Source organism: Rattus norvegicus, chromosome 5 (assembly GCF_036323735.1).
Source record: "Rattus norvegicus strain BN/NHsdMcwi chromosome 5, GRCr8, whole genome shotgun sequence".
Lineage (NCBI taxonomy): Eukaryota > Metazoa > Chordata > Mammalia > Rodentia > Muridae > Rattus > Rattus norvegicus.
The window spans coordinates 157,353,201-157,380,528 of record NC_086023.1 but is presented as its reverse complement, the minus strand read 5'-3'; the positions used below and the strand labels follow the sequence as shown (position 1 = coordinate 157,380,528).

Genomic DNA, 27,328 nt, shown 5'->3' with positions numbered 1-27,328 from the left:
TTAGTTTTTCTTTTCCCCGCTCGGACACAAACTAATTGAAAACAACGCATAGTGCCATTATTTCCCGCAAAAAACAAAAACCAAAAAAATCCGAAACACAACTTTTCACTCCGTCTTTCTAAAGTCTACAAATGTCCCGGGAGAGAAACTCGAAACCGAGAAACTGTACAGCAATATCCAATCCAGGGGACAGTTTTGGGTATTGAAACACATTCAGCCAAATTCTCTAGCCACTCCGGGATGTAGAGGGGACCGGCCGGCGGCGGTCGGCCTGGAGAGAAAGGGCCCCTTTGCGGGCCCCCTCCCTTTTCTATTTAAACCGATGGAAGGCTTTCAGCCAGTCATGGAAGGGTCTTCTAGCTCCCTCGGCTCAAAAAGCCCAGGGTGTCACAGGAGCTGTTAGAAATGGCGAGCCAATTTTATTTTTTAGACGCCCCTCTTGTCATTGTGTGGGCCCCACTTGTGGGTGCGGGAGGATGGGGAGAGAAGGCGAGAAGGGGCGGTCTGGCAGCCGACGATCTAGGGTGGGAGTCCCCCCCCTTCGGGCAGCGAGAAGCCGCCGGGTCCCCGAATTAGACAGAGGCGAAGAGAGCGGGCTGCGTGATCAAGTGTGCGCGAGCGGCCACGCAGGCGGGAGAGCGCGGCAGCCGGGGATTTGCCGGAGTCCTCTCCTGGAACGAATGCAAGCAAAACAGGCGGCCGAGGACGCGCGAAGGATTAGGACAATATTTGCCCAACATGACGCAGAATACTGAGGAGAGCCGAGTGCCGGTCGCTAAAGAGGCTCTTGAATATAAAGTTGGGCGTTCGAGAGCTCTCCAGCGCTAATGGCGTATCCCGCCACGGAGACCGAGTGACTCTGGCTCGGCGACGCACGATTTCTGATTAAATCTGAGAGTGGCTTCAGATACCTACTTTTACAAAGAAAAATTGGTGAGGGGGGGTGGGAGCGGGAAAGTGAGGAGGGGGTGGTAGGAACAGCTCAGCAGACCAAGCCTCTTCTACCCTCCTCCTTTCCAATTATTCCGTCTGCTTCCTCCTCTTGGGCCTCTGTGAAATCGTTGTAATCTTCCAGATCTCTGCAGCCGCGAGTCCCCAAATTGGGGGGATCGAGGCTGGATTAGTGCGCCGGGTGTCCCCCCAACCTTCTGTAAGAAAATTGTGTAGACTTTGCATTAAGACCTGCCTAAGTTCTCCTTTCCCAGAACACACCAGGTATGTCTATCTTCCTGGCGCGCGCGCGCGCGCGCGCGCGCACACACACACACAGACACACACACACACACACACACAGACACACACACACAGTGACCCATCTTCGATGCAGCAAAGACTGCTGGAACAATTACTGTATTTCTGAGACCATGTTGGGGGTAATTTGGAGCTTGTGGTCATTGTGGAGTGTGCCCTCGATTTGCTCCCCCAAACGAAATGAGAACTTTAGGGGTGTTTAAAAGCGAAGGGAATCTGCTAAGGGATGGTTTGTGCCCCTGGACGCTACACAGGCTGCTTTATGTCACCAGTCCTTAAGCTGTACAGACTCAGCTGCCCCACTCCTGGGTGCTCAAGCCAGAGCTATACCTGTTGGGAGTCAAGTAGCCTCTTAACTGAATAGTTGAGTCCTAAACGGCCGGAGGTGTGGGACTGACCCGGTAGGCTACATCTTCCTGGCTGTTACCTTCTTCTAGAGGCAACAGGCCTGTGACCCCAAAATTGGGTCCCAGAACCATTTGTGGCTGCCCTTAAGATCTCTATTCTCCACCAGGCTCCACTCTGTCCCTTCTGGCATTCTCTTCACCCCAAGGTGTATCCTCATTTCCTTCAGTGTAGGGGACAAACAAGCCAAGGCCCTGAAGCCAGGACTCTTTCTCCCTGTAGGAGTTACGAAGACCTCGAAGATCAGCTGTTAGGAGTCTTGGGTCCCCCCTCCCCCACACTAACTGTATTCTGTTCTCTATTCACGCACTATCTTCCCTCCCTCCCGCAGTGTCCACCCCTCTTGGCCAAGGCCGGGTCAATCAGCTTGGTGGGGTCTTCATCAACGGGCGACCCCTGCCGAACCATATCCGGCACAAGATAGTGGAAATGGCCCACCACGGCATCCGGCCCTGCGTCATCTCCCGTCAGCTCCGCGTATCCCATGGCTGTGTCTCCAAGATTCTGTGCCGGTACCAGGAGACTGGGTCCATCCGGCCCGGGGCCATCGGTGGCAGCAAGCCCAGAGTGAGTGTCTTTACCTCTAAGGCTTGAAGCAGGCCATCTCTAGGACATGGACCTTGGTTGTCACCTCTCTCAGTACCAGAGTCACCCAGCACTCCTGGATGTCTGGAAGCTTCCCACAGAAAAGCTCTCATAGGAGCTTTTACTGTCGGGTTATTTGAAAAGTTGAAGGATGGGTTAGCTGAGTTCTAGATTGTCCAAGACTTTGAAACCTCACAGGAATGTCCCTACATCTGTTCCCCCAACCTGAAATCTCCAACCCTAGCCAGAGGAAATCTCCCTTCGGTGTTGCCTGAGGTGGTGAGGCAGGACACCACAGGGTTATGAATTATATTTTATTTTATTTCTTACCGATGACCCCACTGATGCCATCTGGGGAACTTTGAAAACCCATCTTAGGAGGAAGGGAAGCTTTTGGGAGGTTGATACTAAAACTATTTCCCTTCCCCCATCCCACCTCTCTACTCCGGCTCTCCCACCTCCACCTCTGAAGCAGGTGGCGACTCCGGATGTGGAGAAAAAGATTGAGGAGTATAAGAGGGAGAACCCCGGAATGTTCAGCTGGGAAATCCGGGACCGGCTGCTGAAGGACGGCCACTGTGACCGCAGCACGGTGCCCTCAGGTGAGAAGGTAGCTGAGCCAGCAGCAGAACTGGCCAGGAGCCTCAATGGAGAGTCAGAGTGTAGGCCTGGGGGATGAACAGAGGAAGGGGATGAGAGGGCCACTGTCATCTGGAGAATACAGACTTAGCCGTGAAGCAAAAGCCAGAGGGATGGAAGGGAGAGGGGGAGAGAAAGCTGAAATAGGAGAGGTTTGGAAAAAGGAATGGAAATGGGAAAGAAAGGAGAGAGGAAGAGAGATGGGGGAGGCTGAGAATGATTGAAAGGGAGTTAACCTTGAATGGGTTCTCTTGAGCTTTGGGGAAAGAGGTTTCGAGAAAGAAAGACCTGTCCCAGGAGGGTTGGTGTACCTGGGCTCTCACCCGCTCTATTCTGAGTCGAAGTTCAGACCATGCTGTGGTGAGGGGGGGAAGCTGCTAGGTTTGTTTCTGACTGTACAGTTGTGTGCAAGCATACGGGGTCAGGACACACCTGCCTGGCTGCAGCAAGGGCTGAGCCACGCTAGGGCAGTAGGCATGTTGTGAGTGCCTGTAGGACACAAGGTAGGGTCAGGCACCTGGTGAGCGTCCAAGGATGTCTACTGAGAAGCACGAGGTGGGCGCCTCTGCAGGCTTACCTGGACGTGCGCGCTCCAGGAGTGACCAAGGTTTCTTGCTGGAGTTTGATTGGGTAGCAGGGAGCTGAGCAGGGGCAGTTGTCTGACTTCTGCCTCCCGTGCCTCGATCCCAACAACTTATACTCTCTCTTTTGCCTTTAATTTCTGAGGTTTAGTGAGTTCGATTAGCCGAGTGCTCAGAATCAAGTTCGGGAAGAAAGAGGACGATGAGGAAGGAGACAAAAAGGAAGAAGATGGCGAGAAGAAAGCCAAACACAGCATCGATGGCATCCTGGGCGACAAAGGTAAGAACCTACCGTGGCCCGTGACGCCGGAGACCACGTTTTCCCACGCTTCTGGTGAGAACGTGTACGCATTAACCTCTGCCACAGCTGGGATGGTTTGGGGGGGAAAGTCTCAGATCGCCGGCGGCCTGGGTTTTGAAAGCGTTAGGGTGCACGGGTCTATTTCTCCCCACCACTGCAAGTCCTGGGAGCGCGGCTGCAGGTAGCACAAACCTGCGCCTCAACTGTCACTCCCTCCCCCGGAGCGTGCCCAGGTCCACAGCCCGTGCAGCCTCTGGAGCTGGCATTTTGGCGTCGATCAATTATTTATAGAAAACTTAGACAAGTGTGCGGGAGACAAGGGAGGAGGGTGAGGAAGGAGGAGCCCGCCTGGGGCTCCCTAAATGAATTTGTTAACCAGCCCCGCACACGCTTTCTAAACGGTCCCTTGAAACCCCGCCTGACAGCTGACTGACCGCTGCAATCAATAAGAATTAGCCCGAGCGGCGCGGGCTGCCTCTCAGTCCCGCATGGCCAGGGAGGAGCTGGGGCACAAGGGTGCTTTCCTCTTGGCAAGCACTGTGTGTCGGGGGCTGGTGGCCAAGTTCCCAGATGCCAAGGGTCGGGGGATTCACCCACCACCCTCTCTGTCCAACCTTAGCTAGTCTTCCCTGCGCGGACTCCCGGCACTCATCCTTCTCTCCGGAGCCGTCAGGGCTAAAGTTTATCTTTCAAATGCCTGCAGCCCGGCTTGAGAACCGGGCTGTATTTCTGTTTCTGCATGGGGAAGTCATCCTTCGTCACCCCTCCCGCAGAAGTCTTCTTGTCTGTACAAAAGTGGGGACCCTAAGGGGGGTGGATATGAAAATTTCAGAGTCACAAAGACTGACCCCCCGGAAAAGAGGACGCCTGAAACACGCATGCCAGGCAGGCAAATGAATCAGGAAGAATCTTTGGGGAAAGTGTAGGACATTTACTAGAAAAATCCCTTGTCTGAGAATTCTTCCAGAGGTTTCTGCAGAGTTCCTTTCTTAGCTGCTCCAGTCTAGTAGGTCTCTCTCTCTCTCTCTCTCTCTCTCTCTCTCTCTCTCTCTCTCTCTCTCTCGTTCTCTGGAGTGCCTTCCAACCTTGAAGATGAACTTCACAGACAAAATCCCACTTCTAAAGACAACACCCAGAGATGGAGGCCCAGCCCCCACCAGCCCAGTTCAACCGAAAGGATTGGAGAGGAGGGAAGTGCTAGGCTGTTGACAGTCTCAAGACCCTAGAAGGGATGCTGTCACCCCCCCTCCAGGGATAAAAAGCACGACAGAGAGAGAGAGAGAGAGAGAGAGAGAGAGAGAGAGAGAGAGAGAAAGCGAGCTGGTATCCTGCTGTGCCAGGCCTGCCAGAGGGGCCTTGGCTCTGCTGCTGGACTTAGCTTCTGGCAAATGCCTCGGCCATTCTGCCTAGAGCCCTCCTTCCTGGAAACCCAGGGTTTATCTCAGTTTATCAGAAAGACAAGTTAGCCTTTTAAAAAAAATCAGAGAACTACTGGTGGATCCTGAATTCAAATAATCTTTCTAAGTACATGCCACACACCAAACACCTCTAAGAGTTGCCTCCAGGAAGCAGTTGGGATATTTGAGTTTGTTTAGAGATGGCTTGCGCCGTGTGTACGAAGGGGGATGTGTCCGAATTCAGTGTGTGAGGAAATGCAAGAGGTCAGTGGCCTCTGAGAAAAAAAAAAAAAGAAGAGAATGGGGAAAGAGATAGAAAGAAGACTGTGTCTTGGGGCACCCCCCTGCCTTAGAGAACTCGGAGGCCTCACAAAACCAGTGAACCAGAGGCTTCGCTGGAGAGAGGTTTTCCCTGCCAGAAACCCAGGACGGTCCAAGTCTCTGGAGGTTTAGAGACCGGGTCTGTCCTGTCCAGATGAGGCCAGCTGAGAACACAGGTGTTGAACGTACAAAGCTGTAAGAATGAAGTGGTTTGCAAGGGGCTGGTGTCTTGATAGATCTCCAGAGTTCCAGCTGCTGTTGGGGCATGAGTGACACTTGGGGCACTGAATGGCCTTGTGAGTTTCCACCTCTTTCAGGTGGCTGAAGGCCTACCTATGAGCCTTTGGATCTGGAGTTTGCAGCCTGACCATAGGCAGCTGTGGAGGAGCAGTGGCAATTTAAATAAAAGAATCGTGGGCAGATTTGGTGTCCAGCATGAACCCTGGCCTGTGGGTTGGCAGGCATGTGGCGCTCTCTCTCTCTCTCTCTCTCTCTCTCTCTCTCTCTCTCTCTCTCTCTCCCTACACATTAGTTTCACAGTCGAATTAAAGCTGAAAAGCCCCATCCAGCCCTCACCGGGGTTTGAGTCCAGAGCCCGCCCAGATACCCACCTCCCCCCCACCAAGGGGAGGGGTACACACACTCACAACTTTGTTTTGGCTTCTTGCTTTTTGACAAATGCTTTCTCCCAGGGTCGCCCTTCTCGTGGCGGGGAGCCACCAAAGAGGGGTTTAAGAGGAGCTCCTCTTTAAGCGCTAAAGAGAGATCCCTCCCTGGGTCCGTTTCTTCCAATCGCTCGCTTGGCATTTAATAATGTTAAGACTTATTAGAGCTGGTAATGAAAACTGAGGCCGATGAATAGGAAGCTGTGTTGGAGAGGGGTGTAATAGCTTCCAGGCATGGTAAGAAACTATTTATCCGCAATCAGTCTTCACTCTCAGAGTTTGAAGCACAAACGTTAAGTTGAAGGGTTTTAAAACAGATTAAATTGAGCTTTTATTTCTCCGCACTTTCATCTCTGAACGGCTCACTCCTGCTTCCCTTGGGCTGATATTCATGAGACTGTGGGCTTTTTTTTTCCTTTCCCTTCCTCTTTCCCTCTTATCCTAGCTAAGACTGAGTTATTAGGATTGTTGCTAGTGAGAATTCTCAGGACTGCTGCCTATAGGGGCTGAGGCCATCTGAGCTCAGCTTACCTGGAGAAGGAAGGGGACAGTTTGCATCCTTTGTGGTTTAGACCCTCTCCTCTTCGTCCCTCTCCCCAAGAGATAGGGGATGGGTAGAGTTGGCCTTGTATAGATCTGAACAGAGAAAGTAGAGAAAGAGATTCCCCCCCCCCCTAGAAACTGCTGCAAAGAAAGCTCGGGCGTTCTTCAGTAGCCAGAGAGATAGGCAGGATGGAGAGACAGTAACAATAGTTGCAGTAAAACACAACCGGCAGCCAAAGCCTCAGGCATCTGACTTCTCTCAGGCTGGAGTCGAAGCTGAACACATCACACATCACATAGGACCGGTTGGTCCCTAGGGTACAAAGCCCAGTGGGGTTATAATTAAAATGAAACACTCAAAAAGTTACCAGGGGCATAAGAAGTTGTTTTCCTGTGTGGCCCGGAATACACACGGGTGTCTGATTCCAGTGGGAGAAGAGAGCTCAGGGGTGCAAAAGGCTGGGGGGGGGGTGGGGGCTTCAGAAAGAAAAGGGTGGGGCTGGGCCTTAATTTTACCTTAGAGAGGATTGAACCGACCTGGCACGGGCCAAGCAAGTACTCTCCCCACCCAGCGATACATCTCGGACCGTAGGTTTGCTTTCTTTGCATTTTCCCCTTAATTTATTTGAAGAAGGGTAAACTTACAGGTGTGGAGTAGAATACCAGGGGAAGGATCAGAAAGGAGGCGGAGGTGGGGGGGGGGGGGGAGTCCGAAGTGTCGGTTTTAGACACTTGTAAAAGGAGGTGGGAAACAATTTAATTTGGCAGCGGCGATGGCTGCTAATGCGGTTTTCGGTCGTTTGCCGCACCGGAGGAAGCTGTTTTGATTGTGTGTACAAGGACCTGCCAAATTTAATTAGGCTCCGGGGGAGCGAATGAATAGGGGAAGGGGGGCAGGGCTCCTCACAGCCCGCACTTTTTCTTAGAGTTCCCCTCATCCCTGGAGACTTCACACCTGGAAGGGGTCAATGTTTTTTTTTGGGGGGGGGGGTTAGGGAAGCAGAGACCTGGGTGGGGCCTTGGAGAAGAGGGCTGGGCGGAGTGGGTACCAAGACCGTCCATTTATCAGGAGGAGATCTGCATTGATTTAAACCTACAACTTCCCTCCTCTGTAAATGTGTGTTTAGAGAAAGGTAATTGACACTCCACCAAATCAAAGGATTACCCCGGGTTGGCAATCTAATCAAACACAGTCCAGGCGGGATTTGAGTCTGTTCAGAGGAGGATCAGCTTCGCATAATGGGGGCTCCGAGGAAGATAGGGGGTGTCAGGCAATTCCTCGGCTTTAGGCAGCGCTCCGCTTTGGATATGGAAGGAACAGAGCGAGCGTAGGAGGGGGCCTGGGAGGCCCCCACGGTCCGGTGGGGGATGGGACGCAGAAGGTCCCCGGGGGGGGGGAGGGAGCTCCTAGCGAGGGGGCGAGCCCACACTGAGCTGACAAGACTCCCTCACCCCCCTCCCGCCCCCAGTCCTCCTGAACCCAAGACACGAGTGAGGAGGAGGGAGCTGAGACTAAGCGACACTACAATGAGGCGATAGCTGTTACAAAGACGAACACGCGCTCGCACGCTCGCAGCCCCGCATCCCGGGGTAAATAAAGTCTGCAAACGGCGCTCCAGATAAACGGGTGCCTAAATTTAGTGTGACGGGCCAGGAGAGAAGAGACAGAAGGAGATAAGGTTGGGGAGGGGCTGTGAAGGAGCGTAATCTAATAGAAGACATTCAGAAAACAAACTTTATAAACGAGAATCAACGAGTGCAGAGCGCAGAAGACGTGCAGGGCCGTAACGGGCCGCGGGGCCTGGATGCTGGGGATGCCGCTGGGATACTAGGGATGCAGGAGCCAGGCCCCTGGGGCGAGCAGGCCCCGGCGTACCGAAGTTGCTGGAGTCGAGCAAGTGGGGTCCCCCGCTGAGCGAACGCGCGCGTTCCGTGTTCACCCCCTGGGCACGCACCCGCCGCGCGGCGGCCGTTTCAAGGCGTCTGTACCTAAAAGATTCGCGTGCACCGAGCGGCAGTTAAAGGAATTAGATATTTACCAGTTTGAAATAAGCCTGGCTAAGAAGAAGGGAGAAGAGAGAGAGAGAGAGAGAGGGACACACACACACACACACACACACACACACACACACACACACACACACATTGAAAAGATGAGGCTGGGGGAAGACTTCAAACGAATTCATCATTTGGAACGGTGAAGGGAGATTTACCAGACAGTATTGGGAAGTTATTTAGATATTAATAACACATTTTCCTGAGGCGCGACCACGGCAGCCGTCTGCGCTGCTCTCCAAGCTGTTTGGCTGGGTAAAATATGGGCGTCTCAAATGTTGGGAGGCGATAAGACAGTCGGGCCAACCCTGGTCCTGAGTCTGCAACGCAGGAGCGTTAAACCCGGATTAACCTCCCCCACCCGCCACCCCTCCCTTTTCACAGCTTTCCAAATTTTTGAGTGGAATTTGCGTGGAAGGGTTTTAAAGCACACACAACAGTAGCCACCAGGCAGGCAGCGAGCTGCTTTTTGAGACTTTTACTTTTATTAAGGAACCTTTTTCCCCCTGAAAACCGTTGTTACACACTACCTTGCATGTCAACATTACATAATGCACAGAGAGGGCTCAGCGAACGATGCTCTTTGTAAAGTTGAGGCTTGCGGTTACTCTATGGCCATCAACGGAGTTAAGGCGACCTCTCTGTCCGCAGCCCCAGTTAGGGTACCTAAGGCTAAGAAACCCGTAAGCTAACAGCCTCAAGACAGCTTGAGAAGAGGGCTCTCGCTTCGAAACCCCAAAGGGAAAGTTCTCTCTGAGGCCTGGAAGGTCTGACTGGGGTGGGGGTGCATTCCGGGAATTCCTGAAAAATAGCCGCATCCCCTCCCACTCCCCTAATGGGGTAATTAGGAAACCCAGTTGGGGACCCTGGATGATTGGAAGATGGGGATGGCCCCTAAGTTTCTGTTACCCTGGGCCCTCCCCCTCTTTTTCCCTACCCCTAACTCCTGCTGACTATGGGGAGGGGGTGGAAATGGGGTCAGCACTTTCTGACCCTCTCGGTTGGGACTGGCCCCGCTGGGTCAGGCCGGGGGAGGGAGGAAACTCGCCTTCCCAAATCTAATCAAGGCAGAACGGCGACCTAAGGGGGAAGCTGCGCCATTTGTAGCTAGATCTCTCCATAACTTCAAACAAAGTGGGGCTGGGGAGGGGCGAGACCAAGATTCCAAGGGGGAAAGAGATTAGGGGAGGGGGGGCTCAACATGAGAAGGGGAGGGGCCTGCAGGAGGAAGAGAAGGGGTCGAGGGCAAAGGGGAGGTGGGGGCCAAACGAAGGGATGTGGGGAGAGATATGTGAAGGCCGGGTCAACAACTTAAGCCCAGGAGGAGAGGGAAAGCATCCGGCAGACCCCAGCACCCTCTTGAGGGATGAGGGGAAATTGTGTGAGCCCCAAATCCAGTTTCCAAGCTCCCCAGAGCATATTGTCTAGTCCTTTGGTGCAAGAGCTGAGTTGAGTTCCGGTGGATTTCCAGGGACCAGGAGGCCGCCGCAGGTCTCTGGAAGTCCAGGGCTGCCGTTAGCGAGCGCACGAGGTCTAGGGTCAGCTCCCTAGCTCGGTTTCTAAGCCTTGGAAGCGAGCGAGGCCTGAGCTTGAGTCAGGCAGCGGTGGGGTGGGGCTGTGGGGACCCGGAGCCGAAGACAAGGGGTGAGAAAGTAGGAGAGCGTCTGCAGAAAGGGAGCGATCGTGGAGAGGCATGCAGGAGAGACGACGGGGAGTGGCGTGTGGGGACGCTAAGCAGCGCCAAGAGGAGAGGGGGGCGCAGGGCAGCAGCGGGAAAGACAAAGGGACGCAGTCGCCGAGAGGCTGCCCCGGACCGCGGTCGTGGCGGGCTGCAGAGCAAGCGGGGCCGGGCGGCGGGTCGCAGCGCTTTTGATGCTCGGCGTTGGGTGACACCAGTACAAAGGCGGCTCATCGTATTACCGCGCGGCCCGGCGGCTTCCCGGGATCCAGCCGCTTAATTAGAGGCGAGCGCGCCGAGCGGGTGGGGCGGGGACCGGGGCGGCGCGCTCTGACCCAGCGCTGGGCCTCGGCCAGCGGCGCAGCGGAGCGCGATCCCCCCGCCTCCAGCCGGGTACTTGGGTCGCGCCTTCCCGCTTAACTGTCCCTAGGCGAAGTTCCCGGGTCTGAAAGGCGACAGTGCCCGAGTTCTCAGCTCCAGGTTTTGTCCTCAGAGCCAGGGGGATGGGGAGCGGGGAACATTGGAAGGCCAGACTGCACTGCCCGAGAATGCAAAGTGCTGCTTCGGGTGCTGTTCCACCCACCGGTTCTCCGCGTCCGAGTGTTCGCGACCATCCGCTGGCTTGTGCTCCTAGCCCCGGCAGCTCCGGGTAACCGGTGCTGGAGCACCAGGGATGGGCAGAACGCACCAGTCCCCAGCACACTAGCCTTGCAACTTGCCATGCGTCGATGAATGTCTCTGCGCCTCGATTTCCCACGGATAGAGATTTACACAAAGGCTCCTATCCTTTGGATGGAATTCCAGATCCATTTGAAAGTCAGGTACAAGCTAAATAAAACCAACAAACAAAAGTCCAAGTCTTCGCTGGAGTACACAGGAGCAGAATTTTAAATACTGTGTAAAGAGGTCCCTGTGCCTCCTGAGGTAACACGCTGCTCAGAACCCAGCAGCTGCGTTTTTGATACTTCCAGTACTCTCTAAAGGCCCCCTACGTCCCAGAGTGATGACATTTAAATGAAGAGGCCGGTGGAAAGTGAGAGCTAGCTGTCTGGTCTCTCTGCGCTTCCCCCTCCTCCTCCTCCTCCTCCTCCTCCCCCTTCTTCTTCCTCTTCTTCCTCTCCTCCTCCTCCTCCTCCTCCTCCTCCCCCTTCTTCTTCCTCTTCTTCCTCTCCTCCTCCTCCTCCTCCTCCTCCTCCCCCCTCCTCCTCCTCCTTCTTCTTCCTCTTCTTCCTCTCCTCCTCCTCCTCTTCCTCCTCCTCCACTCTGTCTCTATTTCTGTCTCTCTGTGTATGTCTCTTTCATAGTCAAATGATCTGAGAAACAAATATTTCTAACTAGTCTGATTTCAAAACAGAGGCAGCCTCCCAGTTTTGTAATTGGAAGAGTTCTTTTCCATACACACACACACACACACACACACACACACACTTATCATTTTCTTTTTATTGGCTGGGGTTGAGTATGCACGTGCAGATCAGAGGACAACTTGCAGGAGTCAGTTCTCTCTTTTCACCACTGTAGGTGACCTGAGATCAAACTCAGGCTTGAAACATTTTTCCTGGCTGAGCCTTCTCCCCGGCCCCTTCACAGATTAATGCAGGTGTGCCTCCCTTTTTGTCCTAAAGGAAAAAGAGGATAGGAAAGAGAAACTCTTCCCCCAGAAGTAAATATTTGCAAATCTCTTCATTCGTTCTTTAGAACTTTTATTGAGTGTACATGTTAAGTGTCGAGCGCCTAAATTATATGCGGGATATCAGGACATTCCCCTCCCACCCCCATCCTCATGAATTTCTGATCTTATAGTGGGAACGGGCGCTAAGCCCCAAGAAACAAACCCTCTTTCCCAGAGTGCATCTGTGTTCACCTGGGTCTCTGGGAGCTAGGTGTGTGTAGGTATTTGTGAATGGTGTGTGTGTGTGTGTGCAAATCAGCATGGGAGCACACAGTAGGGTGTACTTGGGGCTGCCACTGAAAGCTGCAAGCAGTCCCCAAGTTGACCTTTGGAGTCAGAGGCACCCGATGCCTAGCGTCCCTGTACGGAGGGTTCAAGGCAGAGGGGGAGGGAGGACAGAGCCCCTCGCCTTTACGGAACTCTTTGTCTGAGGGGCCAAAAGACCCGAGATCAAAGAAGGCCCAGCCGAACAGAAAAGTGGGTGGGACCAAGAGAAGTAGCTTAGAAAACTCTAACCTCAATTTTCCTGGGATCCTTTTGGGGGAAGCCCCAGCAAGTGGGCTGGGGCCTTTATCTGGGTTCCTCTCCAAGGTCCCAAGCCTCAGCCAGGATGACAGGTGATCAGACACGCCTCCGGATGTGGGTTTAACTTCAGACAGCAGGTCTTAAGGTGCCGGGGAGAATGGAGCCCAGCCTGCCAGAGGTGTTCTGTGGGGGATGTGGAGGTGTTTAGGGAGGGTGGGGTGGAGGCTGGGGGGTGGGGTGTGTGTGTGGGGGGGGTCTGGGTTCAAACTTCCTGGAGCTCAGGAAGCTTGTCTTAAAAGTCTACCCTGGATTTATAGGAGCCACAGAGGCATGAAAATCAAAGCTGGACTTTGGTTCCTAGGCAAGCTTTGATGGGGATCAGTGAGAGTTTTAAGGAAAGTTTTGGACCCTCTGCTTCCTAATGGAAGCTTCCAAGAAGCACTCCCATCTCCTGTCTTCTGCCATCACAGAACCAAGAGAGTGGTAGAGTACTGAGAGTCTCTCCCTGGCCATCAACTCTAAGCCCCCACTCCCCCCACCCCGCACCCCCCACCCCATCCTTGTAAATTCCTTCCTCGACAGGATTTCCTGGATTTGCCCTTTCTAGGCCTCAAAAATCAGTTAAGAAGGGTGTGTGTGTGTGTGTGTGTGTGTGTGTGTAGAGAGAGAGAGAGAGGAGAGAGGAGAGAGGAGAGAGGAGAGAGAGAGAGAGAGAGAGAGAGAGAGAGAGAGAGAGAGAGAGAGAGAGAGGCTGCAGGAGGGAGGGCGCCCCTGAAAGGCACCTTGGCTTCAGATTTGGCCCTCTGTGACGTAGAAGCCAATACCCTTTCATCTTCTTCCTGGTGTCCGAAAATGGACAGAGTGGTAGTGCCCACCCCTCTTTTGTCAGGTGTGGGGAAGGATATGAACTATTACCGAATCCCCATATTTCACACCTTTATTAGTGGGACTTTAACAGGACCTGAAAAAAGGAGGCTCTGGAACTTTCTTGAAAACTGGGAGGCTCTCACTGTGTTCCAGTTGGAACATCCCCTTCCGTAACCAGTTGGGGCCACACTGAGGTCCCATCAGAGAGTGCCCCAAGACCGGCTACAAATGGCCTTTTGCGCTGCCCCGCCCCCACCCCACCCGGCTCCCTTTCCCCCATCTCTGCTGATTGGTGGGTTCCAATCTGAAGTCTAGCCCGTGGCAGGGAGTCTTACAATAACAGTGACGTCCCAGCTACCTAAGGCCTCAGTTTCCTCATTTGACCGGCACTGTGGATGGCTCAGGGCTGGAGGAAGGACAGGGCTGGTACGGGGAAAGAAAGCCCCCTGAAGCCTGCTGGGGGAAGTCCCAGGCTGGTGAGAGTCCCTGGCTCCTCCTCCCCTCGGTAGCAGCCTGCTCTCGCCTCAATGGCCACTTTAGAAATACAAACAACTTTAGAAATAAAGTAACCAAGCCCCCAAGGGGCTTTGAAGAAGCAAATGCCTGGTGGCGCTTTGCTGTGGTGTGGGCCAGACCCTGGCCTAATCTTGCTTTCTTTTCCACCGATTGCTGCCGGGGAAGCGCTCCTGGCCTCCCGGGCCCCTCAGGAGGCTGATTAGGCTACAAAGAGACTCCATTATCCCCAAGAAGAAAATGGGGGGGGGGGAATCGTAGGGGGAGAGGCCTCTGAGCCAGTCTATTGACTTAGAGGAGAAGTCAAGAGTCTAGCACACACGCGGGACCCGTCCACAACCCGCCCCAACAACAATTAAAAACCCAGGAGCAACCGTCCCTGGTGCTGGTACAGCGATTTCACTGTGCTAAGCTGCTACAGGGTGACTGCACAGGCTGACCACGGAGAGCCTAGGACAGTGAGCCCCACCACTCTAGACCTTGGCTTGCTGTGTGAAGAGGTGGGAATGATGGCGTCCACTGCTCTGCCTCCAGAAGGTCCTCCTCTGTGAAGAGTGAGTCTAGGACACCTGATCCGCAGCCTCCGTGGCTGTCAAAGGCCACCACTCCGATGCTGAAGAGGAGGTGGTAGAAAATGAAGCCCAGGAGAGTGTGGGGAAGGAGACGATGGTAGAGCCTGAAAAATCCTGCTAAGTTAGAGGGAGGTTTTTTCCTGAGCCTCCGTGCACTCTGTACAAATGGTAGGAGGGCTTCACAGAGGAAACCACAGGCTAGGTAGATGTCACCTCCCAGCTGCCCCAGCATCTGCTATGGTCTTGGCATGTGGTGTGACTCCACAACCATTATGCAAGGTGAGCAGGGTGGAGGCAGGCCCTGTATGGATGAACACATCCTTCCCACCTACAGCCCTGATCCAGGAAACAGGCTAGACTTAGGTAAGCTGCCCAGCTGCTGAGAACCAAAGGAAGCCAACAGATGCTGTCAGATGAATGGGGAGACCTCAGTAGAGGCTAGACAGGACTCTCCTCTCTCTCTCTGCCTCCCTCTTCTACCCCAGGGCCCTCTTTAGACAGAGGACATGTGATCCCTGCATGGATGGGACACAATGTGCCCGAATGTGGCTTTGTCACGGTGGACCATGCTGGTGGACCATGCTGGGGAGGTGCCTCTTGGGGCCTGGTCGTAGGCTCCTAAAAACCTGAACTAAATATTTCAACTTAGGGCTTATTCCAAGGGCAGTGGGGAGCCATGGAAGGATTTCGGCTGGGGGTTGATGGACAGAGAGGAGAAAGTCAGGAAAGGTGCAGGCCTCATCTGTGCTGCTGTGACCCAGGAGCTGGGGGGATTGCAGATGAGCATGGGAGAGCATGAGTGTGAGTGAGCATGAGTGTGGGTGAGCATGAGTGTGGGTGAGCATGAGTGTGGGTGAGCATGAGTGTGGGTGAGCATGAGTGTGGGAGAGCATGAGTGTGGGTGAGCATGAGTGTGGGTGAGCATGAGTGTGGGTGAGCATGAGTGTGGGTGAGCATGAGTGTGGGTGAGCATGAGTGTGGGAGAGCATGAGTGTGGGTGAGCATGAGTGTGGGTGAGCATGAGTGTGGGAGAGCATGAGTGTGGGTGAGCATGAGTGTGGGTGAGCATGAGTGTGGGTGAGCATGAGTGTGGGTGAGCATGAGTGTGGGTGAGCATGAGTGTGGGAGAGCATGAGTGTGGGTGAGCATGAGCGTGGGTGAGCATGAGCGTGGGTGAGCATGAGCGTGGGTGAGCATGAGCGTGGGAGAGCATGAGCGTGGGTGAGCATGAGCGTGGGTGAGCATGAGCGTGGGTGAGCATGAGCGTGGGTGTGCATGAATGTGGGTGAGCATGAGTGTGGGACAGCATGAGTGTGGGAGAGCATGAGTGTGGGTGAGCATGAGTGTGGGTGAGCATGAGTGTGGGTGAGCATGAGTGTGGGAGAGCATGAGTGTGGGACAGCATGAGTGTGGGACAGCATGAGTGTGGGTGAGCATGAGTGTGGGTGAGCATGAGTGTGGGAGAGCATGAGTGTGGGACAGCATGAGTGTGGGACAGCATGAGTGTGGGAGAGCATGAGTGTGGGAGAGCATGAGTGTGGGAGAGCATGAGCGTGGGTGAGCATGAGCGTGGGTGAACATGAGTGAGTGTGGGTGAGCATGAGTGTGGGTGAGCATGAGTGTGGGTGAGCATGAGTGTGGGACAGCATGAGTGTGGGTGAGCATGAGTGTGGGAGAGCATGAGTGTGGGTGAGCATGAACGTGGGTGAGCATGAGTGTGGGAGAGCATGAGTGTGGGCGAGCATGAGCGTGGGTGAGCATGAGCGTGGGAGAGCATGAGTGTGGGTGAGCATGAGTGTGGGTGAGCATGAGTGTGGGAGAGCATGAGTGTGGGAGAGCATGAGTGTGGGAGAGCATGAGTGTGGGAGAGCATGAGTGTGGGAGAGCATGAGTGTGGGTGAGCATGAGTGTGGGTGAGCATGAGTGTGGGACAGCATGAGCATGGGAGAGCAGGAGGCTGAGTGTAGGTGTATGAGGGAGCACCTCACTGCTGCTGGAGGGAGGAAAAAGACTTTCAACCTGAGTCCTTCCTACCCAGGAGACTCCCAGATGTAGAACTAACAACTACCACCTGGAGGTTCCTCTTTAGACTGGGAGGGCACAGGCTTGGACAGGGCCCTGATCTCATCCTGTCAAAGTTCAAAAGGGAGACACAGATGAGCCAGAGAGAGACACGGGCCACTTTGCTTATGGGCAGAGGAGCAAGAAATGGGCAAGGGACTGAGTGTTCGGAAGGCATGACATAAAATCGGCCTCTTCCTTGTCTCTGCAGAGACTTTGTGTTAACGTTGGCCCATGCTTAAATACTCCATGGGGGAAACTGAGGCAGAGAGGTGGTTAGTCCAAGAGGTGGTTGGTGGAGAGACAGCTCTCTTCTCAGTTTGCTACATCCTAATGTACTTGACTCTAGTGGCCTGGAGGGGAGCCAGACCTGCTCATCTGTTTGGGCTGGACAACTGAGGCCCACCACCGTCCACTGCCTTTTGCATGAGCTCTTGGTCTTCTTCAGTTTCAGAAGACGCTATGGCTCCAGCAGGCCTCACTATGAAGCACTAGTGTAGTATATCAGAACCTCCAAGAATCTTATGACCCCTGAGACTGGACAGAAGTCTCAAAAGTATTGTGTCACACTGTGGGGGAGGGGGGACAATAAACAACAGGGAAATGAAACTCAAAGGCCAGGCAGTCACCAGCTAGGAGGAGCTGGAGGTGGTCAGAGTGAGCCTCTTCCAGTCCAGTCTCTAGTCCTCGGTCTCTCAGTCTGAATCGTGACAGGGCTTGGTCCAATGGTTTCCAAGCTGTGGTGAATGGCCCTGGCAGCTCCAACACTGGTCAGGTGTGCACTGGAAGGGACAAGATACAGAGCTGACTTGCCCAGGTTGAGAGAGGGCATTCTAGTGAGGCCTGGCTTTGTCCCAGGGAGGAGCAGGCCAGGTGACTCTCTCAGAGGCTTCTCTGGAGAGGGTGGAGGGGAAGCTCTGTGTCTCTTGGAATCAGAGCCTGGGGCTGTGGTTATGGGTCCTCAGAGATAAGGTGATAAGGCTTATCTGGTGACAAGTGATTTCTCTCCCTTTCTAGTCCTCTGATTAGGGAACTTTCTCTCTTGGCTGAGACCTCTTAGAGGAGTAGGGAGGGCTGTTTTAAGAAGACTGTGTCTGGCCTGGAAGATTTACCCAGTTTGCTGTGTGGTGAGAGAAAGCAATCGCACTCTGTGCTTCACCAGCCATGGTGGGGAGGAGGTGGGTACTGGCTGTGTGGCACATAGAATGGTGTCCCACGGGAGATGCTAGGAGGAGAATGGGGTAGAACGTCAAGAATGGAGGTTCTCCAGCCAGCAAGGCAAACATGTGTGTCCCAGAGATAGCCGTCAAGGTTGAGCATTACTAGCTTAGTATAAAACACTAGTGTATAGGTAAACAGAGGCCCAGAGAGAGGAAGGGGCTTAGTAATTGTCACAGGGCAACCTGAACAGAGCTACACTCTCCAGACCATTAAGCTAGGTCCTTGCCCAGTGGTAGTGCACACTTTTGATCCCAGCACTCTGGAGGTAGAGGCAGGCAGATGTCTAAGTTTGAGGCCAGTCTAGTCTACAGAGCAAGTTCTAGGACAGCCAGGGTTGCATAGAGAAACTCTGTCTCAAATAAACAAAACAAAACAAAACAAAAAAGCTGGGTGCTTCCAGTGGAACATTATTCCAGTGTTGCTGGGTTCTTAACCTTTATGTATCACGTGGCCCTGCTGTGCCAGGGCACCACACTCTGCCCGGTCCTGCTGCACCTCCCAGCTCTTGCTTGATCCATGGGGTGCCCTCTTAGGCCTCAAGTCTGGGCTCTCCTTGAACTGTGGCTTTCACTCACACCTAGCCAATGAGGGTGAAAGTCACACACCCAGGAAGTTAACTGACACAGAAGAGGCACCTGGACTTTAGGAGCGCTTGGTTAAAATGAGGAGAAATACTGGAGCCTGTGGAGATGGAGTAGACACTGAGGCTGATTCGGTGGGGGGATTCCTAAGCCAGGTCCTCATTATTTACTGGGGGCTTTGGAATAAACACACATAGATTTTTTCCCCCTTTCTCGAGCATTTAAAGATTTACTGCCAAGTGATACAAGCTTGCGAAATTCATTAACTTATTATTTTCTTTTGTGGGACAGAGACCCATGTATCTCATGTTAGCTGAAAACTTACTATGTAGTCAAGAATAGCCTTGAGTCTCCTCCAATCCTCCTGCCTCTACCTCTCAAGTGCCGAGATTACTAGGTCACACCACACCCGTTCAGGCTCACACAGTACTAGTGGTTGAACTCAGGGCCTCATTCTTGCCAGGCAAGCCCATGTGAAGCCTCAAATAATAAAAGTATTAACTGGGTCTGGAGATATACCTCAGGAGATAAGAGCACTAGACAGAGGCTCTTACGAAGGACCCAAGTTCAGAATCCATAGAGTGGTTGACAGTCATCTGGAACTCCAATTTCAGGGACTCGGATGCTCTCTTCCAACCTCCACAGACTCCCACGCACTCACGCAGCCAACCAGGCAAGCACATAAAGTAAAATTAATAAGAATTAAAAATCTAGAAATTAACGTTTAAGGTCTCACCTCTAGGTGTGTGAGGAACAACATTTCAGGGTTTGGGGTAGAGCTGTCTGGTATCTCTGTGTGGCTGTGACTGTGTGCATCTGAGTCCTTCCTAGACCTGAAGCTGGGTGAGTTTATAAAGTGAGCCCTGTCAACTTTGTGGCTATAGAGGTGTTGAGGGGTGAACATGACCTTGAACCCCAGGTTGAGTTTCCAGTTGTGCAATGTGTGTTGTTCCCCTGAGGGGGGAATCCTTCGGGTTTGTTTTCTTCCTCAGGTGCTTGTGATGTTACTGTCACCAAGCTGTGCCCCGGCTCTGTCAGAGCTCAGCATTCCTCACTGGTTAGGCATCAGAACTTTTGCAGGTGTTTGTCCTCTCACTCCCACCCCCAACCCTCCCCCCCTCCGCCCCACACACACACCTAAATGCCTCCCCTCCCTCCCACTCCTGCACCTGCCTCAGCTTCCGGCCTCCTGGGCCTCCTTCTCCCCGGGCTTCAAAGTAGCAGGCTGGGCTTTACCTGCCCGCCTCAAAGAATAGCAACCAGGCCTGAAAGGGGAAATGGTATTTTAGGCACTTAATTAGACACGGGAACAAGAATGGAGCCTAGCCCTCTGGTCAGGCCAGAAGAGGTTCTTGGGATTAACATCCAAGTAACCTTATCAAGGTATCAAGGCTCACTGGGCGCCTGGCAGCAGGCAGCAGGCAGCAGGCAGCAGGCAGCAGGCAGCAGGAAGCAGGCAGCAGGCAGCAGGCAGCAGGCAGCAGGCAGCAGGCAGCAGGTACCAGAAGAATCCTGAGCAGCAGAAAGGCTGTGGCCACTGGACTGGTGTCTCAGGAACCAAACTGGCAGTGGTTAGGGGGGTCACGGTGGTGTGTGTTGAGAGAAGACCCCACCCCCAACTGTCAATCAGTTATCTTTCTTCCCTTCCCTCACTGTTTCCCCTGAGAAGGTGGAGTGTAGAGCTATCGTTGATTCTGGCTAGAGATGTGGGCGATAGAGGTGCGGGTGAGTCAGGCTGAGAGCATGGGTTTGGAAGGACAGGACCCCGGCAGGCTTATCCACTGGGGAAGCTGACAGTGGGCAGGTCCACAAATGAGGATGGACATTCAGGAGGCCAGAATGGGTCTGGGAATGAGAAGAAAACCAGGATGGGAAGCAGTTGATGGGGGCATGGGGAGCTAGTAGATGCTTTTGGGAGAGGGTTGCAGGACAGAAGCAGTTTGACCTGAGCCTTGAAAGGAGGGAGGCAGATATTTATTGGGAATACCAAGCGAGCGAGCAAGCGAACAGAGCGAGATGACCCCTGTCTGTAATCCCGGACCCAACACTGTGGGGACGGAGGCTGGGGGATCACATAGGTTGAAGACCAGCCTATACTCTAGAGTGAGATCTTAAGGAAACAAAAGTGTCTTAAGGAAACAAAAACAATAAAAACATCTACTACCTACTCCGACTTTACAGGAGTGAATTCTCCAGGTCTTCCAGGTAACATCCGGAAGTAGGAATTATCACAAAGCCCACTCACAGACACAAAAACTGAGCCACAGTGGTCACGCTGGGCAGGGCTGTCTCAGTGGACATCTGTGTTCAACTGGACCACCTTGAATTAATGTGAGGGACAGCGCTGGGCGCATTACAAACCTCATCTCATTTAACCAGACAGTCCTGTCGTCGGTTGGCTGGTTTAAAAAAAAACAAAACAAAACAGCTCAGAGAGGTTCACTCCTTCACCTGGCATCACACAGCCAGAAAAGGGCAGAGCCAAGTAATTAATATAGGTCTTCCTATTGTGGCATTAGCTTTTGCACAGGCATGCAACTTTGGAACAGTGTTCAGAAGCTCACAGGGTCCTGTGGAGCATCCTCCAGCTCCCCATCCCCCTATCCTCTGCTGCCCATTCTGGTTCTCTTCCCCAGACCCAGGCTGGCCTTCTGAAAATCCCTCCCAGTTTGTGGACCAGCTAGCTGTCAGCTTCCCCCGTGGATTAGCCTGCAGCAGGGGTCCTTGGAGAATGGCTTCCCTGTCTCCTCCGGGGAAGGAGTTTATGCTTTAGGGAAGAAGGCTCCTGGAGATCACCGGAATTGCAGCCAGTAGTGTTACCAACTTGTTGTTTGTGATTCTAAATCAAGAAACCTCAGTGGCCCCGGGATGTGTTGGGTGGGTAGATGGAGTAGTTCCTCTTAAGGTCATTTTTTTATTTTCCTCTTCTGTGCGTTTTTGTGGCTCTCGTTCTTGTCCTGTGTATACCTGACCTTTTCTGAATTGTATTGTGCTGCGTTGCATCTCCTTGTCAGGATGGTGTGTGTGTGTGTGTGTGTGTGTGTGTGTGTGTGTGTGTGTGTGTGTGTGTGTGTTACACAGCTTAGCGGTAGTAGGTATGTGGCTGCTGTTGCCCCGTGTGAGAGAACAAAAGAGATGTGTACTCATGTGACTCTGCCGAGCCCACTCTGTTAGGCGCAGCCTTGTAGACTTGCCCGCTGCCCCATTCACAGAGAGGAAACCGGAGTGAGGGGCTGAGTCAGTTTGGCGGAGGCATCTAGTCACTGAGCAGGGACGAGAAAGCAAGGCTGGCTTCAGATCCCAGTCTCTCTGTTTCTAATCTGCTCCCCTGGGAAGATTGAAGTGATAACAAAAAGTTTAAAGCCTGGGATGGCCCCACCGTCATTGAGAGGGCTGGCGGACGTGTGTGTGTGTGTGTGTGTGTGTGTGTGTGTGTGTGTGTGTGTGTGTGTTCACATGCGTGTCCCCTCCTCATTCCGGCCTCTCGGCTCCTGCCCATTCCTGAGCCCCTAGCCCAGCCCCATCACACGAGGGCTTTTCTTTCTGGGGATTGCAAACGCGCCAAAGATTAACGCCCCGCAGCTGGCTGCGGCCCCAAACAATGGCAAGACCTAGGAAGTGAAGGGATCGCCAGAGGAGTACAGAGCCCTGTCCAGTGAGGCGGGTGGGTCACGGTCTGCCCGCTTGACTCCGAGTGACCCCGACCGCCTGCCCTTCCCCCAACTCCAGCTTCAGCCTCCGGGCTGGAAGTAGAAACGGTCTGCGTCGAAATTCTCACTTGAAAGACCAGACTGCTCTGTCCAAGTAAAACTTTCTACCAGAGATTGGGGGAGCAGTGAGGGAAGAAGGGGAGCACCCCCCCCCCCGAGACGGAGCCTGGTGCCTGAATCCCAGCTGGGTGCCATAACTCACCCTTGCAATGGCAAGATAGACTGGCATAATCCCAACACTTGTTGGGCTAAGGAAGGAGACTGGACAGGTTGTTTGAGGCTAGCCTGGGCTACTAAAGGTAAAGAGACCAGAGTGGAAAAGGCTAGATGGTTATCTACAGGGATTTTCAAGTCAGTAAGAGAGAGCTGGGGCTAGGACAAAGTCCTGGCGCCAAAACAGAAGGAGGTAAGCAGAGCCTGCTGGGTTGAGGCTGGAATGTGGCCTGCGTTAGCAGATGACAGACTCAGCCCAGGACACGGGGCCAGAGAAAGAGACAGAGGAATCATTTGACCCTAGCCTCTCAGGCTCTGGGTTCAAGACTGATCTTTCCGCAGGCAGGGAGCTCTACGCCTTTAATCCTCACACTCTGGAGGCAGAGGCAGGCAGATCTCTATGAGTTCTAGGCTAGCCTGGTCTACAGAGAGTTCCAGGACAGCCAGGGCTACACAGAGAAACCCTGTCTCAAAAAAACCAAAAATAAATTATTTATATCATGTGTGTGTGTGTGTGTGTGTGTGTGTGTGTGTGTGTGTGTGTGTAAGAGCCCATCAAGGAAAGAACAGACATGCTTGGTTTGCCTGGCTGGTGCCCTCAATGCTGTGGTGTCTTCCTTGAATTTGGGCGTTATTGGTTAAAAAACAAAACAAAACAAAACCAAAAAACAGCTCTTTTCTTTCTCTGGGGACTGTTCTGGTGCCTGCAGACTCTTTCTTGGTCCTTCCCATAACATAGGGGGAAAAAAAATAAAGACTACTGTCTGAGAGAAAAACATTGTACCTCCCTTCTAGCCAGATGTGGGTCTCCTTGGATCAGAAACAAGGGCTGTGGCAGGTCCCAGCCCGTGACTGCGGAGCTCAGAAATGCAGGTGGCGAATCCCCTCCACAGATGAAGCCACTTAATTACCACGCAATCAATATGCAAACAAATGCCAAACTGGGTTTGAATCAAATTTCTCATTGGGGACTTGGTGGAGGGGGAGAGCCAGGCAGAAGGGGGGCCCACCGGGGTGGGCTGCAACAGAGGGGGTTGGCTGATAGAGAAACGGGTATCTAGAGACCCAGGCACCCCGGGGCCACTCAGAGGCCCCCAGAGTCTCCAGAGCCCGGCACAGGGCTCTGCTTCCCATTGAGAGGAGCTGGGGGTCTGTGCCTCCAGGCTGCTGTCTTCAGGAGGGTTCCGAGGCCTGTCAGCTGAAGTCTGGCGGCCTCTGCTAATTCATTTGACTCGGAAATCTCAACTTGACCAGGTTCCCCCTCCCCTCTTTAAAACAAACTCATTAAACTTGTCAACACTCATTAGGCCTGTAAAACACTGAACTGGAACCACTGGGGGGACTCCGAGAGGGTATGTGGTAGCGATGTGTGAGCATCTGGGACCTCGCACTCCAGAGCTGAGCCAGGCCCTGGGAGACTTGGCTCCGCCTTGGCCACAAGATCAGAAGTCACAACGGTTTGTTTTCTTGCATCTGCCTGTTATCAAAGACAGAACAATTCAGGGAGTGAGGACCCTCCCCCCTACCCCAGGAGCTCCAGAGTCAAACTTCAGCTGGAGTTTGCATTTGGCTGTCTGGTCTATCAGGGTGGAACTTAGCTCACTGGGCAAGCACTTTGCCCCCACGCTGCACCCCTAAACTGAGCCTGCTGAATTTTGGAGCTGTTATGATGGCAAGGAGCTGTTATCCAGCACCTTTGATCTGAACTTCCTGGCTTCCCGATGTAGGCCAGTGTCTGCAATATTTCCCTCTGACTTGGGGGGCCCCCCAGTCTCCCCAAAGCAAAAAGTGTAATGAAGAAAGAGGGTTGCTGCCCAGAGGGGTGGGTTGGCACAGGAGCAAGTCTGTGTTCCTGCAAGGATCTTAGGAACAGAATTTCTTCTTTGACTCGTCCCCCCACCACCACCTTATCGACCTGCCATTTGCCACACAGTGTGAGATCCTCCTCTCTTGAGGGTTTCTGATCCCAGTCCTTTGGCAAGAAGTATACACATTGGTGGAGGGGGGTCATAGTCTGAAGTTGGAGAAATGGAGGGTTCCAAAAGAGAGCCTGAACCCAAGGATGGAGGGTCACGGGGTGTCTTAGAATGAGAAAGCACTTTTAGCAAGCCTTGCCTAGCACGGTGGGAGACCTTGTGTGACAATTCTCAGCACAGGGGCTGGGGAGGTGGGATGGGGTGGGTCACAGAGAAGAAGACTTTAAAGGAGAGCTAGCTGCTGTGCACCCCCTCGCCCCACTTTTAAACACTGCCTGTTGCACAGGAACCCAACCCTCTCACAGGTCTGCAAATCACAGCTGGAAGAAGCCTGCTGCTGCCTCTTGGGCCCCAGTCTGCAGAGTCCAGTGATGGCCTCCCTGCCTCTCTGGGCCCAGCTCTAAGGCCGGGGGCAACAGCATCCAGCTGATGAATAGCCGTTTTGTCTAGGTCCGCTTTTAGGACCTGTGATGTGTTCTTTTTCCCTTTAAAGTGGGGTGTCTGCCGTCTCCCGGCTCTTTCTCCCTTTCCCCCTTCCCCCTCTTATTGAGAAAGCCCCCTTAAAAAAAAGACGCCAGCCTTCTGCTATTTTCCTCTCCCCTTGAAAATGAGACCATCAGCCATTGAAGTGGATTGATGAACTCTTCCAAAAAGTTTATTAAGGGAAGGTTAGACAAAAGCCCCCGGGCCTGCAGGCAACTGAGCAGTCAGTATATATACTGGGCCCTTTTGTCCCCCCAGGGCCGATGCTTGAATGGCTCTCAATGGCCCTCTTCAGAGTGACAAGATCAAGCCAGACAACGGCTTGTTAAAAGGAACTGCGAGCCGTTTCTCTCCGGCTGGGCGCAAAGCTCTGTCCCCCCACTTCGCTCCTGCATTAATGTGCATCTGCATCCGCGGGAATAATCGGCTGGAATTCTGTTGGTTTTGTGTGGGTTTTTCTTTTCTCTTAAATACACCCTCCTCCTCCTCCTCCTCCTCCTCCTTCTCCTCCTCCTCCTCTTCCTCCCCCCGCCCTGCCCCCACCTGCCCCTCCCCCAGCCGACCCCTACAGCTGTCCTGGAGGCATCTGTTACTCAGTTCTGCTGTCTGTCTAGGGAGGAGCTGCTATCTCTTCTGGTCCATCCTCATGGATGCACCCATGCCCCAGAGGATGGGAGGTGGGAACCGAGCTACACTATCAGCCCTGTTGCCTTGGACACCAAGATGGGGACCCTCTGTCCCATGTCTGGATGGAAATCCAGGCAGGTTAGGAGAAGTCTGGGATATTCCCCAGACCTGGCCAACTCTGTGTCTGTCTGTGTTCAAGAGTCCCTAGGTCTGGTGAGGGCAGGGGACCTGTTCTGAGGGACAGGACAGATGGATGTCTGACCCTAGGAAGCAGTGTGGGGAAGGCTGTGGATGGGGATACATGGGAGTAGGACAAGAAGGGAGGAAATGTCTAGGGAGGTACCATGGGTGTAGACAGATTTGGGCACTAGATGGGAGAGCCTAGTGGTCTTTTCATCTGGGCTGGGCAGTATGTACGTGTATGTACATGCAAGTGTGTGTCTCTGTGTGTATATACTGCACAGTGCCGCTCCAGTGGGTTTCATTGTACTGTCAACTGTATCTTGTTCTGTCTGGATGGGGTACTGTGATAGGCAGGTGCCAGGTGAATACTCCTTAATTCTAGAACCTTCCTGAGATCCAGAGGGTCAGCTGCTGCTTCTGGAGACCGAAGAACCTCTTCCCTCCCAACCTCAGGGACAATAACTGTCCCCTTTAGAACAGTCCTCTCCTGGTAATGTTGGGGAATTGACTATTCTCCTCTGGGGAGGGTTCTCCCCCCTAAGGATAGGAATAACGTGAAGGAGAAAAAGGGACCTTGGACCAACAGCCAGAGCAGGAGCCCTCTGACTCCTAGTGGCCCTCTGGGGACTCTCTCACTTTCCCCTTCTTTCTGCAGTGGAAAAACCCCAGCCCCAGACTATCTAGACCAGTGGATGGCCCAGAGGGCTCAGGTGGATTGGATTATTCATCTAGCAAGGTAGCTTTCGCCTCATCTCACCTTTGGTGTAGACCAGAGCAGGTTCAAATCCTGTCCCTGCTGCTTGCCAACGGAATCACTGTGACCCAAGTCTTCACGGCCAGCAGAAAGGAAATGCTCAAAAAAATAAATAAAGTAAAAATAAAAATGAAAATTCAGGGGGCTGGGGATTTAGCTCAGTGGTAGAGCGCTTGCCTAGCAAGCACAAGGCCCTGGTTTCGGTCCTCAGCTCCCAAATAAATAAATAAATAAATAAATAAATAAATAAATAAATAAATAAAATTCAGGCTCCGACCAATGTTCACGCATCCAGGCCAGCCCTGTTCTGTTCTTGCCCCAGCTCCCTTCATGTCTTCTGGCTTAAGGATAGAATTGGGAGAAGGGAAAACAGGAAATCCAGATGTGTGTGTGTGTGTGTGTATGTGTGTGTGTGTGTACACTAGGTAGGTGGGGGAAGGGACAGCCACCATAATTTAAGAAATTTGCCTCTCACCCCTGTCCACCCCACTGAAAGAGAACTACTTCACGGATGATTCAAGCCAAACTTCCCTGAAGGAAGGTCTCTGACCCATGACCCCTGTAACCTGTATTTAGCACCTTCAAAAGCCCCCAGAGAGCTGCCCTGAGCCAGAAGGAGGGAACAGGGCCATCAGCAAGCCAGGTCGTGAGCTCAGGAATCCTGAGTGAAAAACCAGGGAAGATCTCAGAGGTGCTGCCTGTCCTAGCTGTGAGGGAGTGGCCATAGGAATCCAGGGTGGGTGGAGGGAGGGACGGGCTCCTGGAGAATGAGCAGGACTTAGGGCAGCTGCCCCTACAAGAGAAGATATCTCTTCTCTCTGGCTGTGTTGGCTCATCTGTAAAACAGAACAGCATTTCCTTCCTTGTGGGGTTGCCTGAGAGATGAGTGATTGCCTCCCCCCCCCCCCGCCCCCGCCACCGGCCAAACGTGGGCTTGTTCCTGTTAAAA

General features: G+C 53.3%; 1 protein-coding gene across 4 annotated transcripts in view; it reads left to right on the top strand.

Moving 5' to 3' along the window:
* Pax7 (paired box 7) overlaps positions 1–27,328 on the top strand; it is a 101,566-nt gene that overhangs the window by 660 nt on the left and 73,578 nt on the right. The window contains exons 2-4 of one of the 4 annotated variants that reach the window (NM_001191984.2): positions 1,988–2,223; positions 2,714–2,843; positions 3,613–3,741. In NM_001191984.2, the coding sequence (NP_001178913.1) occupies positions 1,988–2,223; positions 2,714–2,843; positions 3,613–3,741 (495 nt within the window). Of the gene's footprint in view, positions 1–1,987; positions 2,224–2,713; positions 2,844–3,606; positions 3,742–27,328 lie in introns of all 4 variants that reach the window. The other 3 variants (XM_006239263.5, XM_063288293.1, XM_039110635.2) reach the window with 3 other exon arrangements.